Below are 16,715 nucleotides of genomic sequence, written 5' to 3'. Positions count from 1 at the left end.
GGCCAAACAGCCCAGATGCCAAGGAAAACCTCATTTGCAGCCCCTCGGTTCCATGCCAGGGTAAGGATGGCACTCGGCGTTCTGTCACTTAGCGAAACACAATGTTCAGCCAACAGCCGCCCTCCGTTACCTGTGCCCTGCACAATCACACTGGTCACGCACGGTGAGGAATCTGGAGCAGCCAAGCGCCTCAGAGGACCTTTGGAATTCAGGTCACCTTCGGTGTCTACTACAGCGCGAGGCTGTGGGAGGGATGGAGACCTGCGCGCGTCTCTGTACATCTGCCTGACTGGCTGCACCTGTGCCGGCGCGCGAGCACAGCGTTCTACAATGCGCACATCTGTAGCTAAGCGTGACAGATTACTGCCGGTGTGCGTCATCTCGAAACCGGCAAGCGTGATACACAGATATGTCAAGCGACGGAGCCTTTCGTTTGTTGTCATCTATAGCTTTTCATTACAGATTGTCTTTACTAACTAAAAGGAAAATGAAAACATATATCTGTGAGACCTTCCAAGCCCATTTGCTTTCATGCAGAGAGTTTGCCGTTTTCAGGTGTAACGGTTAAACAGTAGTAGTGCCTGCTCTCCCCTCCTTGATTCCTTGCACGGTATATCACGCACGATGCAGTGTCATAACCATATACTTTCTTGTTTAGGTTTAAAAAAAAAATCCTGATGTATTGATCACTTTTCATCATGGGCCGCCCATATCTGTTTGAAAACTGCAGAGAGCAACGATAACAAGAAAGGCACAACTCAGGCAGCATCACACATAACTGCAGCACACGCAGCATCAGTGTATCTAGTCTACCCCTCACACAGGAGCTCAGGAAAAGTAAAGCACAAGCAGAAACAGTGCAAGCTTCCCCCCATACACTGAGCAATTGCATCACGGGTGCATTTTGAGCGGTCTAAATAATCTTTTGAGAGTTAGGATTCGACTCAAGTGACACAGTTCACCAGTAGCAAGAGTGAAAGGTGTGTCCATTATGATCAAAGTGCTATTCTCAACAAGAGATGGAGTGCTCTTCTTAACATGCACTTCCCTCATACATGTACAGGGAGAGTTAACGTTTTTGGGCAAAATGATATCCCTATAATGCAATTATTAAATTATTTATCTCCTCCCTCAGCTCCTTGGTGAGATGTACTAGACACTGGCAAGTATGGGCTAGAGTGGTTGTCTCCCCTGGAATGTGTGCTATCTTCCTCTCATTTGGAATTGTATTGTGTTTCTATAATGAGACATGAAGTGCCCGTGCAATGCCCTGCGTTTGTACCAGACACCGTTGCTTTCTTTCCAGCAGGCATCTGAATCTAGAGCCTATCTCTGATGACTTCCTACCACCATCGGCATGGCACAGCAGCATGACAATGTCCACAACAAACACTGTCCTATGAATCTAGGCTCACCAGGTATTCAGTAAATGCCGCTGTCAATGAATTCCCACCTCACTCTGGGGATGTCCCTGCTAATGTGTGTCCACCTCACTTTGTGGCTGCCAATCCTGCACCCAATACTTCCATGCCAGGCAACCTGCCATTTCATTCGTTCCTAACCCCTAATAATTGAAGGATGAAAGAATTCCATAGCAGTTTAGGATTGCGAGGTCTCTTAGTTCTGCCTGTCTTCTCTTTGCTCAAAATTCTTGTGAGATCTCCAGCATTCCCCTACTCACCCAGTTATGCTTCTCCAGAACTACTGTTGCAGGGCTCCGTGACTTTAATTACAGTTGTTTTCCCTACCATGTCTGTCGGCAGCTGGTTTTAATTTATTAGTTCTCTCAGCTGATATTACCTATAATGTATCTCACACTTCTCGTGCACAGCAGTCCCATAGGGAAAGTCGATAGAAGGAATACACTGGTGAATTACTCAGTGTATAAAGAGAACCAGGTCCTTCTTGTGCTGAGCTGTGACAAATTAAAAATAGGGTGTTGAGACTGATCCCTATTGAGAACTCTTTTGCTGGCTTCTTCCCATATTCAGAACCCAGCCGAAGCCCTCACTTCACCTCAATCAATGGTAGTATCTTTCTCCTGCCAACGTGTCCGATTCTCCTGCAATGTCGACCCACCCCCCTACGGAACCCAGCCCATACCCACTGACAAAAGAGAAATCCAATGCCTCCTGATCCACTCCAGATCACTCCACAAACACGCCACAGAAATCTGGGACACTATCACTTCCCTCGCCCCAACGTCATTGTAATGAAGAGTCTGTTCTTCAGGAAAGTTGATGTCAAGGATTTATTTGACATACAGCCAGTAACACAGCACAGCACCAACGTTACTCCGTTGCTCTATCTCCAACTGGAATGAGTGAACATCATCAAGTACATCACACCATTCCATTACATGGAGAGCATTCCAATGTTCTAAACACAGATCACAACACATCCCCCTCCCAATAAACAACCACCAAACATAAGTAATAGCATTCAAAAAAAAGAAACAACATTAAAACAGATGCAAAAGATAACACTGTATGACAACATAACTTAAACAAGAAAAGTAAAACTGAGCACAAATAACTACACTAGAGCAACAACACAAGGATGAGAATGACCCTAATGCAGCACATAATCCCTCAACCTGACAGGCACATTCCTGCACCTAGTAGAAGGACTTTTGAACTCCCTACCACCAGAAACACTACTGTCATCAGAACATTCTACCTCCGTCAACGCAGGTCTGGAAACTTCCTCGTCACGGAACCCACCAGAATACCTGACCAACCTAGACATGCTCCACCAGCAATCTGTGTCAACTTTGACCACATTCTTCTTGATGGCCACAATGGTAAAAGGACCTAAAAAACCAGATCTACCTTTAAAAGAGTGTCTAGGATTCTTCACCAGAACTTTGTCACCCACACACCACTTCTTGTATTTTACATTCATCCTAGAATCATAACATGATTTATATCTCCTCTGATAATCCGTAACCCTGGTGCGTCTCATGTCTGCAGACATACCATTGCCAATGCTAGCAGGTAGCCAACTAGGATTCAACTTAGAAGAAGCCTTCCTCCCCCTCAAATCTTCAAAAGGAGACTTAAGCGTGATAGCATTAGGTGTGGTGCGGTGAGCCCACCAGGTGTCCCTCAAAACAGTATCAAAGGGTAACCTCAACTCCAAAGCCCGCTGAGCACAACTCTTAACCACCCTGTTCATCCTTTCAGCTAACCCATTAGCCTGGGGAGAGTACAAAGCTGTCTTCTGGTGAACAATGTTGAAATCTTTCAGAAAATTGCACATTTCATGGGAAACGAACTGTACCCCATTGTCCGTAACCAAAAAACTTGGAACTCATTCTGCCGCAAAAACATCCCTAAGAAAGTTCAACACCGTTTTAGTGTTAGCCACAGACACACATTTGGTGACAACCCACTTTGAAGTATAATCCACTAGTAAAAAACCAAAACGTTCAAAAGAAGGTAACAACTCAAATGGGCCCACTATATCTAAGCCCAACTTCATCCAAACCCTCTCAGGAACCTCCACAGGAGACAAAGGAACTTTGCTAGGGGTATGCGACTTATCATTAGCAGCACATGACAAACAGTCCTTAACCACAGCCTCGATCATGTGATCCATACTAGGCCACCAATACTTCTCCCTCACCCGAGCTTTGGTTAAACTCCTGCCCAAATGACCTTCATGAGCAAGGTTAATTACTTTATCCCTAAAAGCACTCGGAGGAATTACTCTGTCACCTCTCATAAGATTGTCGCAACAAAAAGACAACTCCTCTCTCACACCCCAAAAAGATCTCATTTCCAAATCCAAAGTCTTGTAATCAGGCCAACCATGACTAATCCACTCTCTAAGGAGAACAAAATCACTGTCATTATTTACACCCTCCGCCCACTCTTCAGACGAAAAGGCAGATTCTGCCACCCACAGCACACCTTCCTCCACACTACAGTCTGAAACCTGTCCAACCGGTAGACGCGAAAGACAATCCGCAGATTTGTTACACAAACCTGGAATATAACGGACCACAAAATTGAATTCCTGGAGGCCTTCACTCCAACGCTTGAGCCTAGGTGTAACATTTTCATTAGGACGGCACGAAAAGACTTGAACCAAAGGCCGATGATCTGTCCGGACCAGAAAGGGAATACCCCATAGATAAAACTTAAAGTGTTGAATTGCCCAGAAGACACTCAACGCTTCTCTTTCAATGCAAGAGTAATTAGCTTCCGCATCTTTAAGGGCCCTGGAAGCGAACGCTATTGCCCTGTCTTCACCATCCACTACCTGGGAGAGCACCGCTCCCAAACCCTTCAAACTTGGCATCCGTCGTCAAGACCATCTTGCAATTCACATCAAAGTGACCTAAGGTGGGCATCCTACCAATCTCAGCTTTTATGCACGCAAAGGCCTCCTGGCATTCCCCAGACCATGTGAACTGTGTCCCCTTCTTGAGTAGAGTCCTAATCGGTTCAGCTACACTAGCGAACCCTGGAACAAACTTAGAGTAACACTCGGCGAGACCTAAAAATGATCTCACCTGATCTTTATCTTGAGGAACAGGAGCCTTCACCACAGCTTCGGCTAACTCCAGTTTGGGTTGTATACCCTCCCCTGAGATTACATGCCCCAAGTATGTCACAGAATTCAAACCCACACGACATTTTTGTTTTTTAACTGTGAGTCCTGCATCTCTCAGCTTCTCCAACACAGCATAGAGAGTCAACCGATGTTCCTCTTCATTTTCCCCATAGATCAAGATATCATCTTGGAAAAACATTACGTTGGGTATTTTTCCAAGAACCATCTTCATGACCCTTTGAAAACAGGCCGCCGCCGAAGCCAACCCAAAAGGCATTCGTAAAAACCGATAAGCCCCCAAAGGCGTCACGAAAGACGTAAGATGTCTTGAGTCTTTGTGCAGTGTGGCTTGGTGGTAGGCTGAAGATAAATCTAGCACACTGAAGATTTTGGCCCCTTTTAGCATACTAATGGACTCAGAAATGTTGGGTAACGGTTGACGGTCAACCCAAATCCACTCATTCAACCCTCTCAAGTCCACACACATCCTAACACTTGCCCCTCCATCCTTAGGAGCAAGAACAATGGGTGCAAGCCACTCCGAGGCTTCAATCTCTTCAATAATCTCCAATTTAAGCAATCTCTGCAATTCAGCTTTTAGTGGTTCAATCATCATGTTTGGCACCCTTCTTACTTTGTGCACACACGGTACTGCTCTTTCTTTTAAGACAATGCGATGTTCAAACCCCTTGAGACAACCTAAAGCATCTGAGAAAACTTCTGGGAATTTGTCATAACAATCATCACTCACACTCAGAGAGTTTACCAGCATGACTTGATCCTTGGGATCCTTTGCACAAGGGTTAAGCATTATGCCCAGATCTCGCTGATGCCTCCATCCAAGCAAATTGTCCCCTCTTACAGCCACATAGACTTTCCCAATAGTGTGCCTATCCTTAAATCCGATGCGAGCTTGGACATACCCGAGGACATCAATTTTGGCACCACCATAACTAACAGGGTTGATGTCAGGTGCCAACAAGGCCATATTTTCAAGACCCACACATTCATCCCATTGCTTATTACCAATCATGGTAAAAGGCGAACCAGAATCCGCTAGTACAGTAAAATCATATCCATCCACCATGATTTTACATTCTGGCATAATCACCCTGTCAGCATCCACCTCCCCACCATCAGCCTTCACATTCAAGAGAACGGTGCGTATGACTTCAGCATTTTTCTGCAAGTTGCGGTTTTTATCAAACCCCTTACACACCCTAGCGTAATGTCCTTTAACACCACACTTATTGCACACAGCCTCTCTTGCAAAACAATGTGGGTAGTTAGAAAAATGTGAAAAACTTCCACATCTCATACACTTGGGTTTAGAGTTGGAGGGAACGGGTTTATCACTAGGATCATTACTCCCCTCAACAGAGTGATTGTCACGTTCTCCCTTGTTATGAACACTCTTAAAAGGAGTACGTGCACGTGCGTCCTTTCCCACAGGTGTTTTTCTATTGGTGGAAGAAGAAGAAATCTTCGCTAATGTATTGCAACCCTCCTGACTTTCCTCTTCCTCAATAGCATGTACATCACTGGGCTTTGGAATTTTTTCTTCCTTGTTTTTCCTAATTTCCTTCACCCATTTGGAAGTGTTCTCCATCCCCTCCACAATAGCAACAGCCTCAGATAAAGAAGGGTTTTTAGACAGAAGCTTCTCTTGAACACGAACACTGTTGGTGCACCTCACCAATTGGTCTCTTACTAATGAATCCGAAAGGTCACCAAATTCACACGTGCGAGCAAGAGTTTTCAATGCTGCGACATAACTGCCAACACGTTCCACTGGACCTTGGATTCTGGTAAAAAACTTATGTCTTTCCAAGACTACATTGATGCGAGGGCCAAAGTATTTCTCAAGCATAACCAGAGACATTTCGTACACATCACTGGGGGAACCATCACCTTCGCCAATGGGAAGTAAATCCATACTGTCATAGGTATTCCTTCCTTCTACGCCCAAATTGTGAAGAAGAATAGCCTGCTTCCTAACCGCAGAAAATTTTTCCCCTCCAATGGCCACAATGTATGAATCAAAAAGATTCTTCCATCTTTTCCAGGGTAGGATAGGATCACCTTCTTCAGAAAGAAATGGTGGCGGTTGTGACATGCTGGAAGATGAGGCCAACGCCATCTCGCCCACTTGACAAAACTTTCACAGGGAATTCATTTAATTCACCATTGTAATATTTAACATGCCATGTAATGTTATGCTTAACATCAAACAACTCTTTGTTTTTCAGCCCAAAAATAATGTTGTAATTGAACTTTCCTTCCACTCAGTCGGCTTTAAAACAGAGGTTGTACCAGTTTTCCCCTGTTTGTCCAGTAAAATAAAGTTCATTAGAAGAAAAAAAAACTTGTCCGTGTTTCCTTCGCGTTTCACTCGCTTTGTAAGCGTTGTCATGGAGATCGTAAACAAAATGGCCACGATGACGAGGAGCGTAACGCAACGTGAAACGTGCGTTCCACACAAGTTCCGGGTGCGTTTCACTGCAGGAGAGGCTCGCGGAAGGCTCGTGAAGTAATGCAAGGCTCGCGAAGACTAACGGCCAGACCACAACGGTAAGAATCTCTTTAAGGTTAAAGTTATAGTTAGAGTTTCACAGAAGTCTCACCATAGCGGTTGGCTTTGAAGATATCGCCTTGCTTCGTTCGATTCCAAAAACAGTCGGAGAAACTAAATACGATGTCGTATTTAAAGTCCAAAGTCCAAAGGCAGGGGAATTGGTGCTTCAGCTCGTTACCTGTCCCCAATCAGGCATTAACCACTCGTCGCCAGTGTAATGAAGAGTCTGTTCTTCAGGAAAGTTGATGTCAAGGATTTATTTGACATACAGCCAGTAACACAGCACAGCACCAACGTTACTCCGTTGCTCTATCTCCAACTGGAATGAGTGAACATCATCAAGTACATCACACCATTCCATTACATGGAGAGCATTCCAATGTTCTAAACACAGATCACAACAGTCATCTTCCTCGCTGAGACATGGCCCAACACCGCTTCTGCACTGGACACCGCCACAGCCACTCCCAGCGGCTACAAGATCATACACTGAGACCGAGTCAACAAACACAGAGGTGGTATAGCAATCATCCACAAAGAGTCCCTGCACTGCACAGCAGCCACCAATGACACCACCCCCATTATGGAACACCTCAATTTCAAACTCAACACAGACAGCAAGTCCACCATCAGGGGCACCGTGGCATACAGACCACCAGGACCACACCCCACCTTCTGCAAGGACATCTCCGACTTCCTACCCCCCGGCCATCCTCTCCGAGAACTTTATCTTCCTTGGAGACCTCAATTTCCACATTAACAACCCAAGCGACGCCAACACGGCAAACTTAATAGAGAGCATGAACAACCTCGACCTCACCCAAATCATCACCGACTCCACGTGCATAGCTGGACACTCTGGACCCGATCTTCACAGCCAGCAACAGATTCAAATACAGCCACACCTCGGAGATCACCTGGTTCAATCACTCAATCATCCACTTCTCCATCTCCACCACCCCCAACACCGCCACCGACCAGACCAGCACCGCCCATAGGAGCTGGAGCAGGGTAACAGAATATCAATCTATGGGCCAACACCCTCAACACCTCCCCACCGGACACCACCACCGACCTCAAGGTGGCCGTCCAAAATTTCAAGACCTGGATCACCAAATGCGCAGCCCTCAAACCTGTAAAACCAAGAAGACCCTCCAAACACACCATCTGGTTCACTCCTGAACAAAAAGCTCCAAATGAAATTGCAAACGATTAGAAAGAATCTGGCGCAGCAACACTTTGACCAGCAACCAACCTGCGGCAACATCGACAAACTCCTCAACAGCAATGAGTTCACCTCAAACACTATAATCGCTACGTGGGATGAACTAACCACACAAACCACTTCTACCATCATGAGCTCCATCCACTGAAGAGCACCCCCAGACCCCTGCCCCACCATATGTACAACCTGGGGAACAAACCCATCAGTAAGGAACTCATCACCATCCTCAACGTATCCATCACCTCTGCCTTCTTCCCAGAAGGATGGAAACACGCAGAAGTAAAACCTCTTCTCAAAAAACCTGCCGCTTACCCAGAAGAACTCAAGAACTACTGGCCCATCTACCTGCTCCCATTCCTGGCTAAAGTCCTGGTGTAAGCAATAAACAGACAACTCTCCAACCACCTAGAGATCAACAACCTCCTGGATCCATCCCAATTGGAATTCTGCGCTAATCACAGCACAGAAACTGCCCTAATCGCAGCCACAGATGACATCTGATCTCTCCTAGACTAGGCAGAGACCGCAGTTTTCAACACCGTGTCACACTAATCCTACACAGCCTCCATCAGATGCGGATACAAGGAAATGCCCTTAAATGGACTGCTTCCTTCCTCATCGGAAGAGCCCAGAGTGTACGCCTCCCGCCTTACACCTCAGGCCCAAAGAACATCATCTATGGTGTTCCCCAAGGGTCCTCACTGAGTCAAACCCTGTTCAATACATACATGCGCCCCCTGGCCACGCTGGTCAAATCCTATGGTTTGAACACCATATCATACGCTGACCACACTCAGCTCATCCTCTCCCTATCCTCAAATCCCACTAACACCAAAACCAGGAACGACATCTGATGGCCAGGGGAACTGGGCTCCTCCCCCATTCCCACAGACCACACCAGAAACCTCGGCATCATACTCGACAACAAGCTCACTTTGAAGAAGCAGATAAACGCTGTCTCCTCAGCCTGCTTACTCACCCTCTGCATGCTCCGGAAAATATTCAAATGGCTCCCGATCAACTCCAGACGCACCATCACCCAAGCCCTCATCACCAGCCGCCTGGACTCTGGAAACTCCCTCTACGTGGGCATCACCTCACAACTACTGAGCAGACTGCAAAACATCCAAAATGCTGCAGCCAGGCTCATCTTCGACCTCCCGAGAAGAGCCCACATCAACCATCACCTCAGAGTGTTCCACTGGCTCCCCATTTAAAAAGGCGTCAGTTCAAACTGCTGACCCATGGCTACAAGGCCCTGCACAACAAAGGAAAAGCCTACCTCAACCACAGACTGAACTTCCGCTAACACGGCAGACAACTATGCTCATCCTCCCTCTACCTTGCTTACACGGTCTGCTTCCGCAGAAGCGGCGGCCGCACCTTCTCCTACCTGGCTGCCAAGACCTTCAGTGGCCTCCCACTCCACCTCTGGACTGCATCCACCATACAGAAGTTCAGAGATGGCCTTAAAATCTCAGTGTTCAACTGACAACTCCCAGCAGCATCCCCCAGATAGCGCCTGGATACCCTCATGGGTGATAAGCAGCGCTCTACAAATCGTTGATTGCTTGATTGAGTGACACACTTGAAGGTGGAGGCAGGGTAATTATTAACACCATCAAGCTAATTTCTCATTAGGTTGAGTACCCAGCTGGATCAAGGTTGCTTCACTGTAGGTGTTCATATTTCCCTTTATGAACGTCTTCAAAGGCGAAAATGCTTTTGTTAAATTGTATTGACACTTTTTGTGGGGCAAATCCTTCCTCTTAGTCACTCTGTATACAAGCAATTGACGCTCCCAGGCACCTCTACACATCTGCACAGGGCTGCCAGAGGGACATATCACAGGCCAGACCCTGCATTCCCCTTGCTTGGAGGTCGTAGCTGGCTGATATTGTTGGGAGAAGAGGATTAGAGGGAAAGGAGGAAACAGAGGGTGAAATGTAGTAATAGGGGGTGGAAGAGAAGATCCAGAATGTTGATGAGGAACACCAGGAGGAGGAGAGTTGGGTATAGGAGGCGGGTGATGGGATGAATCAGGAACAGGTGGAGGACTGGGAGGAGGATGAGCATGAGGACCACCGGAGGAACAGAGACATCAGCACCAGAGCAACCAAGAAGATTGAGATCAAAACTAGAGGACCAGGATCTGGAGAATCAAAACCAAGAAGACCGGTAGCACTCGAACCAGAAGACCCAGGAGGAAGACAAGGAGGACTTAGGTCAAAAGAACTGGGACCAGCAGGGCAAAAACCCTGATAATCAGGTCTAGGATGGTTATGACCAGGAAGAACTGGACCAGGAGACCAGGGCAAGGAGTACCTAGTGAATTGGGAATTGGAAAAGGAGAATAAGACCAAAACTACCAGGCGAACAGATGGACCAAAACCATGATACCCAGGTTAACCAGGAAGACAAGGAGGATAAGGACCAAGATGATCAACAGGATCAGGACAGGAATAACCAGGACAGAGGGAGAAACATCCAGGAGGAGCAGGAGGGCCAGATGAAGGAGCTCCATCATGAAGACCATCATCAGAATAACCAAAAACAGAACAACCAAGACGAAGAGAACCAGGACAAATAGGAGGTGGCCCATGAATATGAAGGGGAGGCCAGAAAGGAAAAGGAGTAGAACCAGAAGGAGGAAAAGGAGAAGACAGATGACCAGGATCAGCATGAGAGCCAAGGTTACTGAACATGGACCACAAGCAGGAGCAAAACTAGAACCACCAGAATGACCAGGATGGCAGCACTAGAAGGCTCAAGTGGGCTATTATTGCCAAAATCAGGATTTCCAAGGGCAGGACCAGACCCATCACCACTAGGACCACCAGGAGTGCTAACAACAGGGGGATCAACACCAAAAGTACCTGGACCAGAAGGACTAATGAATAATGTTAGGAATAAGGGGAGAAAAGAGTGGATCAGTAGAAGAAGAGACACCTGGAAGATCAAGAGGGTCAAGACCAGAAGATCCAGAACCAAGAGGAAGAAACGTGAGAGCACCAGGTCCATCAGGAGAGCTAGTGGGACCAGGGCCAGGTTGACCCCGAGTGATTCCATGACACGTGTATTACGACACAGCCTTATTCACAAAGGTCATGTTTCTTCTATTTGTTTTCTACTTATTATTCTTATGGAACATCCCCTCTAGAGACCCCATCTTTATCAACACTCTTAAAGTACTGGCATTACCTTCACAACAGTGACAGCGAGGAAGATAATGCTGATACAGATTAGCATTTTGATTGACTTCTGCGGTGATAGGACTTGCTTGCTTGGGAAGTAATTCTGAAAAAGAAAACAAAGAGAATCTTTTGTCTAGCTGAACAGTACCTGAAACATAGATGACTGGGTTGGGCACCCTGAAAAAATACATATTAACAAATTGAGGGTCAGAGGATGAACCTTGTCAGATTGACCCAGATATTCGTATTTAAAGGTTAGACCAAAGTGTGTGTTTCAGAAAGATAAGCGAAGAATGTACTGTGTTAAACTGTAGACTGTGCTAGTGTGGTGGTGTTGAAAGGTGCTTAGATTGAATGATGTGGGGATTCAGGTCTTCCACGTTTTTATCTCCTACCTCCTGTTTCTCTGCCCTCTGCCCTCTCCCAATCCATTTGCCCCTCTACGAGATACTTTTTTCCACCTCTCCTGTTCTCCTTCAGCACTCATATGAGGTGTGGCCTAAAGCATTACAAAAATATTCGAAATAACATTTGCATCTTTGCAAGTCATCACATAAATAATGCCTCGGCTCCTACAGCAATTACGTTTTGCAATGTGTGCAATATGGGCACAGTAAACATAAACAAAATATACACATGAATAAGAATGTGAATCTTTGTTATGCAAGTCAAGTAGGACTCCATTGAATCTTCTGTGACCCTCAGGGTGACATATGTCAATCAGCGCCGCAAGTGACCTACCATGTGGCTCATACACCTGAGTTTGAGGTACGCGGGGATTTCCATGTAGGAGCTGCACAGGGATAAGAGGCTGAGGGTGAAGTCCACTATCTGCATGGCTGTAAAGGAGTCTTTCGAGGACGGACCCTGCTAAAGAAACAAAGGAAATACAACTGTTTGAAGGAGCTTGGGTTTGTTGGGCGATGCGCTGGGTGCTACAGGCCTGTGTGAAGCTCTGTCAACGTTAAACAGGCCCTTCCATACATTCATTTCCCTTGTCCTGTATGCAGCAGTGTAAGGCATAGAGCATGGCCCCTTGCTGAAAGTCTTTGAGGACGACATCAAAATATGAAATTTGTATTTATCTGTTGGTTTATTGATTTATTTTCTTCGAAGTTGTCCATAGCGCCCACTAGGCCTGAGGGCATCAGAGCGCTTTACAATGGGGCAATGCAAGTTACATAAATCACAATAAGCATGGGCACATAAAGAACAGCATCATAGTCCAGCAAAATTGGTATCACAAAAATCCTCGGGTAATTTGATGTATAAATAATTCAGAAAGCTCAGGGGAACGAAGCAGGGTTAGGGTTAGGTTAGGGTTAGTAGGCCAAGGGGGACGCGGGGGGGGGGGGGGGGGGGGAGTTGAGATAAAGCTTACCCAATGGATGAGGAGGTAGGCGCTTGGATCAAAGGAAAATCAAGCTCAAGAGGTTGGTCTAGATCTCAGGGGGAAGTGGAAGTCCACATTTTGGGAGCGCCCTCTGAGATGGAGCTGGTAATAGTTTTTTGTGTCTTAAATCTCGGTGGTTCAAGCAGGAGAGAAAAAACTCAGAAGACTCCAACCCCCCCCACACCCTCGCTTGGGCTCACTTGTATGTAAAAATATGTCATGGATATTAATTGCGGAAGGCCTGACTTACTAACTCTATTCCTCACTCGAGGACCGTCGGTGAGGAGGAAACCAGAAAGGGCATGCTACATTTCCTGTACTTGTTTTTGAGCTGAACTGTTGAGATATTTATGACCAACAGCTTCTGGCAGAATGTCGACTGGGAACATGCCTCGTGTCCCTGACACTAAAACGTGACCCAATATTCAAGGCTTTAGGTATGCCGGGTCCTGCCACTGCTCAGCACCAGCAGTTCTAAAAAGCTGGTGCTGTGACGAGTCCTTATCGGGCTCTCCATTTTTACCCTCACCCTCCGAGTGAAAAAAAAATATTCACTCTGCAGCATTAGACCACCTTCACTGCATTTGCAGTAACTTCAGAGACTCGTTATAGTTCTTTCACAGTCTCATAATTTCAGAATTGAAGCATTTTCAATATTATATACCATAAAGCCATAGTTGTTGCTTTTTTTATGCAACTAACAACCATTGACATAGCCTATAGTTCTGGCTTGTTGTAGGTGTAATGCTACTTGTTGCACTATATATCTGGTTGCAATGATAGAAACAGCAAAATACCAGTCGGTCAGCCAATATGCTAAACTCAGATTTTTAGTTTACGTGTTTTTAAACCACGCCCCTAATTACATAGGCCATGCCCCTTTGAGAGACCTCACAGTTTTTTCATCTCACTTAAAGCCCTGGGTAGCTCCTCCCACTGTGATGGTTACCATGATACAATGCTGTTCCACTTAATAGCATGGATGATAACATGGTTTATTCTAATGCAACCCGTTAGGGGTTCTTACCAAGTCCTGCAGCGTACTGAACTGCAGGTCGACCGGAAGCTGTATGTAGGTGCTGCAGACGGTGAGGGTGTAGAGGAGGAAGTCCAGGACTTGTAAAGCAACAAATGGAAGCAGGAATCTCTCCAAGTTCTACAAGAGAGCAAGGTACAGTGTTTTTAGAGCTTCTTTTGTGTCCATTTATGCACATAATTATTTAAAAGATGTACAAACGGTAGAATATCTCTACATCGAAGGTAAATCTGAAGTCAAAAAATCTGAAATGACTACATCAGTGGTTCCATTGCATCACAGGCGCTGAAGAATGGAATATCAAGTAGGGGATATTTAGGTACCGGAATATAGCAGCTAAAATATTGGGGACCAATAGATCAAGGAGATAAGTATAGATACGTAAATATAGATTTGTATGTATGTGGTATTTCTATAGTACAAACCTAACACACACACGCACGGATGTATGACATTACAACGCATACTTTTACAACGCATGCACTTACAACGCAATTTTTACAACGCAACATCCACTACAACGCATTCCATTACATCGCATGACACTACAACGCATTTTTAAAAACTACCTTTACAACGCATTCCATTACATCGCATACCACCTTTACAACGCATACAATTACAACGCATAATATTACATTGCATTTAAGGTAAGTATTGGATAGTATAGGGGTAAAAATTACTATTCTAACTCCAGGGGGTGCAACAGTAGGGTAAGTGTTGGATAGTATAGGGGTAAAAATTACTATTCTAACGCCAGGGGGTGCAACAGTAGGGTAAGTGTTGGATAGTATAGGGGTAAAAATTACTATTCTAACTCCAGGGGGTGCAACAGTAGGGTAAGTGTTGGATAGTATAGGGGTAAAAATTACTATTCTAACTCCAGGGGGTGCAACAGTAGGGTAAGTGTTGGATAGTATAGGGGTAAAAATTACTATTCTAACTCCAGGGGGTGCAACAGTAGGGTAAATGTTGGATAGTATAGGGGTAAACATTACTATTCTAACTCCAGGGGGTGCAACAGTAGGGTAAATGTTGGATAGTATAGGGGTAAAAATTACTATTCTAACTCCAGGGGGTGCAACAGTAGGGTAAGTGTTGGATAGTATAGGGGTAAAAATTACTATTCTTACTCCAGGGGGTGCAACAGTAGGGTAAGTGTTGGATAGTATAGGGGTAAAAATTACTATTCTAACTCCAGGGGGTGCAATAGTAGGGTAAGTGTTGGATAGTATAGGGGTAAAAATTACTATTCTAACTCCAGGGGGTGCAATAGTAGGGTAAGTGTTGGATAGTATAGGGGTAAAAATTACTATTCTAACTCCAGGGGGCGCAACAGTAGGGTAAGTGTTGGATAGTATAGGGGTAAAAATTACTATTCTAACTCCAGGGGGTGCAACAGTAGGGTAAGTGTTGGATAGTGTAGTGTAATATTATGCGTTGTAATGGTATGCGTTGTAAAGGTAGTATGCGATGTCATGGAATGCGTTGTAAAGGTAGTTTTTAAACATGCGTTGTAGTGTCATGCGATGTAATGGAATGCGTTGTAGTGGATGTTGCGTTGTAAAAATTGCGTTGTAAGTGTAGTGCATTGTAAAAGTTGCATTGTAAAGGTTGTTCCCCCACACGCACGCATGCACGCACACACACACACACACACCTCCTTCAGTTGTAGGTGTTTTCGTTTCTATCACCACAGTCTGAGTTTATGGCACTTTTATCCTTCTTTATTTCATCCAGGCTGCAACAATTTGTAATTATTATCGATTAGTCAAGTGATGCATTAAATTATCCTCTTCACCGCCCAGAGGGTAAATCCTCTCAATCAGTCAAAGAGACTCCCATACCATAACCCAAAAGTAGAGATTCTGCTGGAGTGCCATAATCCTGCCTAGAGCAAGCTTTTCACACCTTCTCACACTGGGTCTGGCCAGCAACCAGTGATACTTCTGGCTAGACCCAGATATCCCATTGCACATTACAAATCGTTTTCAATGTTACTAATTTATTGATACGTTAAAGGTGGATCCTGACATCAGCAGGATTTAACATTTGGTTTAATCTCCCATCAAATACTGTTTGCCAAAAATTAGGAGGTGAATTTATCACGAATGCAGAGTAGGCAATGTACTGGACTCCATCTTTTTCTCAAAAATCTGCATTGGCATGTCTCAGGACCAAAGAAAACGAGTTACTGACAGACACTCTCATAGCAAGTCTACATTGATTGTTCTTCTTTTGCCTCCTCAGTGCTGGCTGTGATTAATGAAGGTTTTTAGTTCGTGTCAGATCCAGAACTATTGTTCTCTGTTTATTGCTATCTCGGACATAAGAGCTTCTTATCACTAGCAGAAAAAAGAAAAAGCTTCAGAGCTCCTAATAGAACCATTGTCCTCCTGCCATCTTTAAAACTGGTGTTGAGACAGAATATCGATTAGGAAATGTCGACTTACACAAATATCGAGTTGGAAATATCGTGATTCCGAAATATCGACAGCAAGAATTTTGTGGTAAAGAATATCGAATTTAAGGTAAGAAATATCATTTAAAAAAAATAGGTCAGCTGTTGTCTCATTCTTGGCAGTTTTGATACAATCAGTGTCCCCTCAGCCACTGACCCCCCAGCCTCAGCCGCTTACCTATGGGTCAGTGTAAGATTCAGCCCTATCCCCATTACCCAGTAATGGCGAGAACATCATGCTCTGCAAATATGTAATATAAATTTGTCCAAC

The 16,715-nt window shown here is 45.1% G+C and overlaps 1 protein-coding gene across 4 annotated transcripts in view; it reads right to left on the bottom strand.

The window, feature by feature from the left end:
• The window catches only part of LOC146857087 (lysosomal-associated transmembrane protein 5-like), a 153,930-nt gene that overhangs the window by 49,965 nt on the left and 87,250 nt on the right, over positions 1–16,715 (bottom strand). For 2 of the 4 annotated variants that reach the window (XM_085647588.1, XM_085647590.1), the window contains 3 exons: positions 13,975–14,103; positions 12,296–12,424; positions 11,562–11,657 (listed from right to left, as the gene is read on the bottom strand). In XM_085647588.1, coding sequence (XP_085503714.1) covers positions 11,562–11,657; positions 12,296–12,424; positions 13,975–14,103 — 354 coding nt within the window. The remainder of the gene's footprint in view (positions 1–11,561; positions 11,658–12,295; positions 12,425–13,974; positions 14,104–16,715) is intronic. The other 2 variants (XM_085647589.1, XM_085647591.1) reach the window with 1 other exon arrangement.

The sequence above is a fragment of the Triturus cristatus genome, chromosome 3_2, assembly GCF_964204655.1.
Source record: "Triturus cristatus chromosome 3_2, aTriCri1.1, whole genome shotgun sequence".
NCBI lineage: Eukaryota > Metazoa > Chordata > Amphibia > Caudata > Salamandridae > Triturus > Triturus cristatus.
Note: the sequence above shows the minus strand (reverse complement) of the source record. Positions and strands in the feature narration are given on the sequence as shown.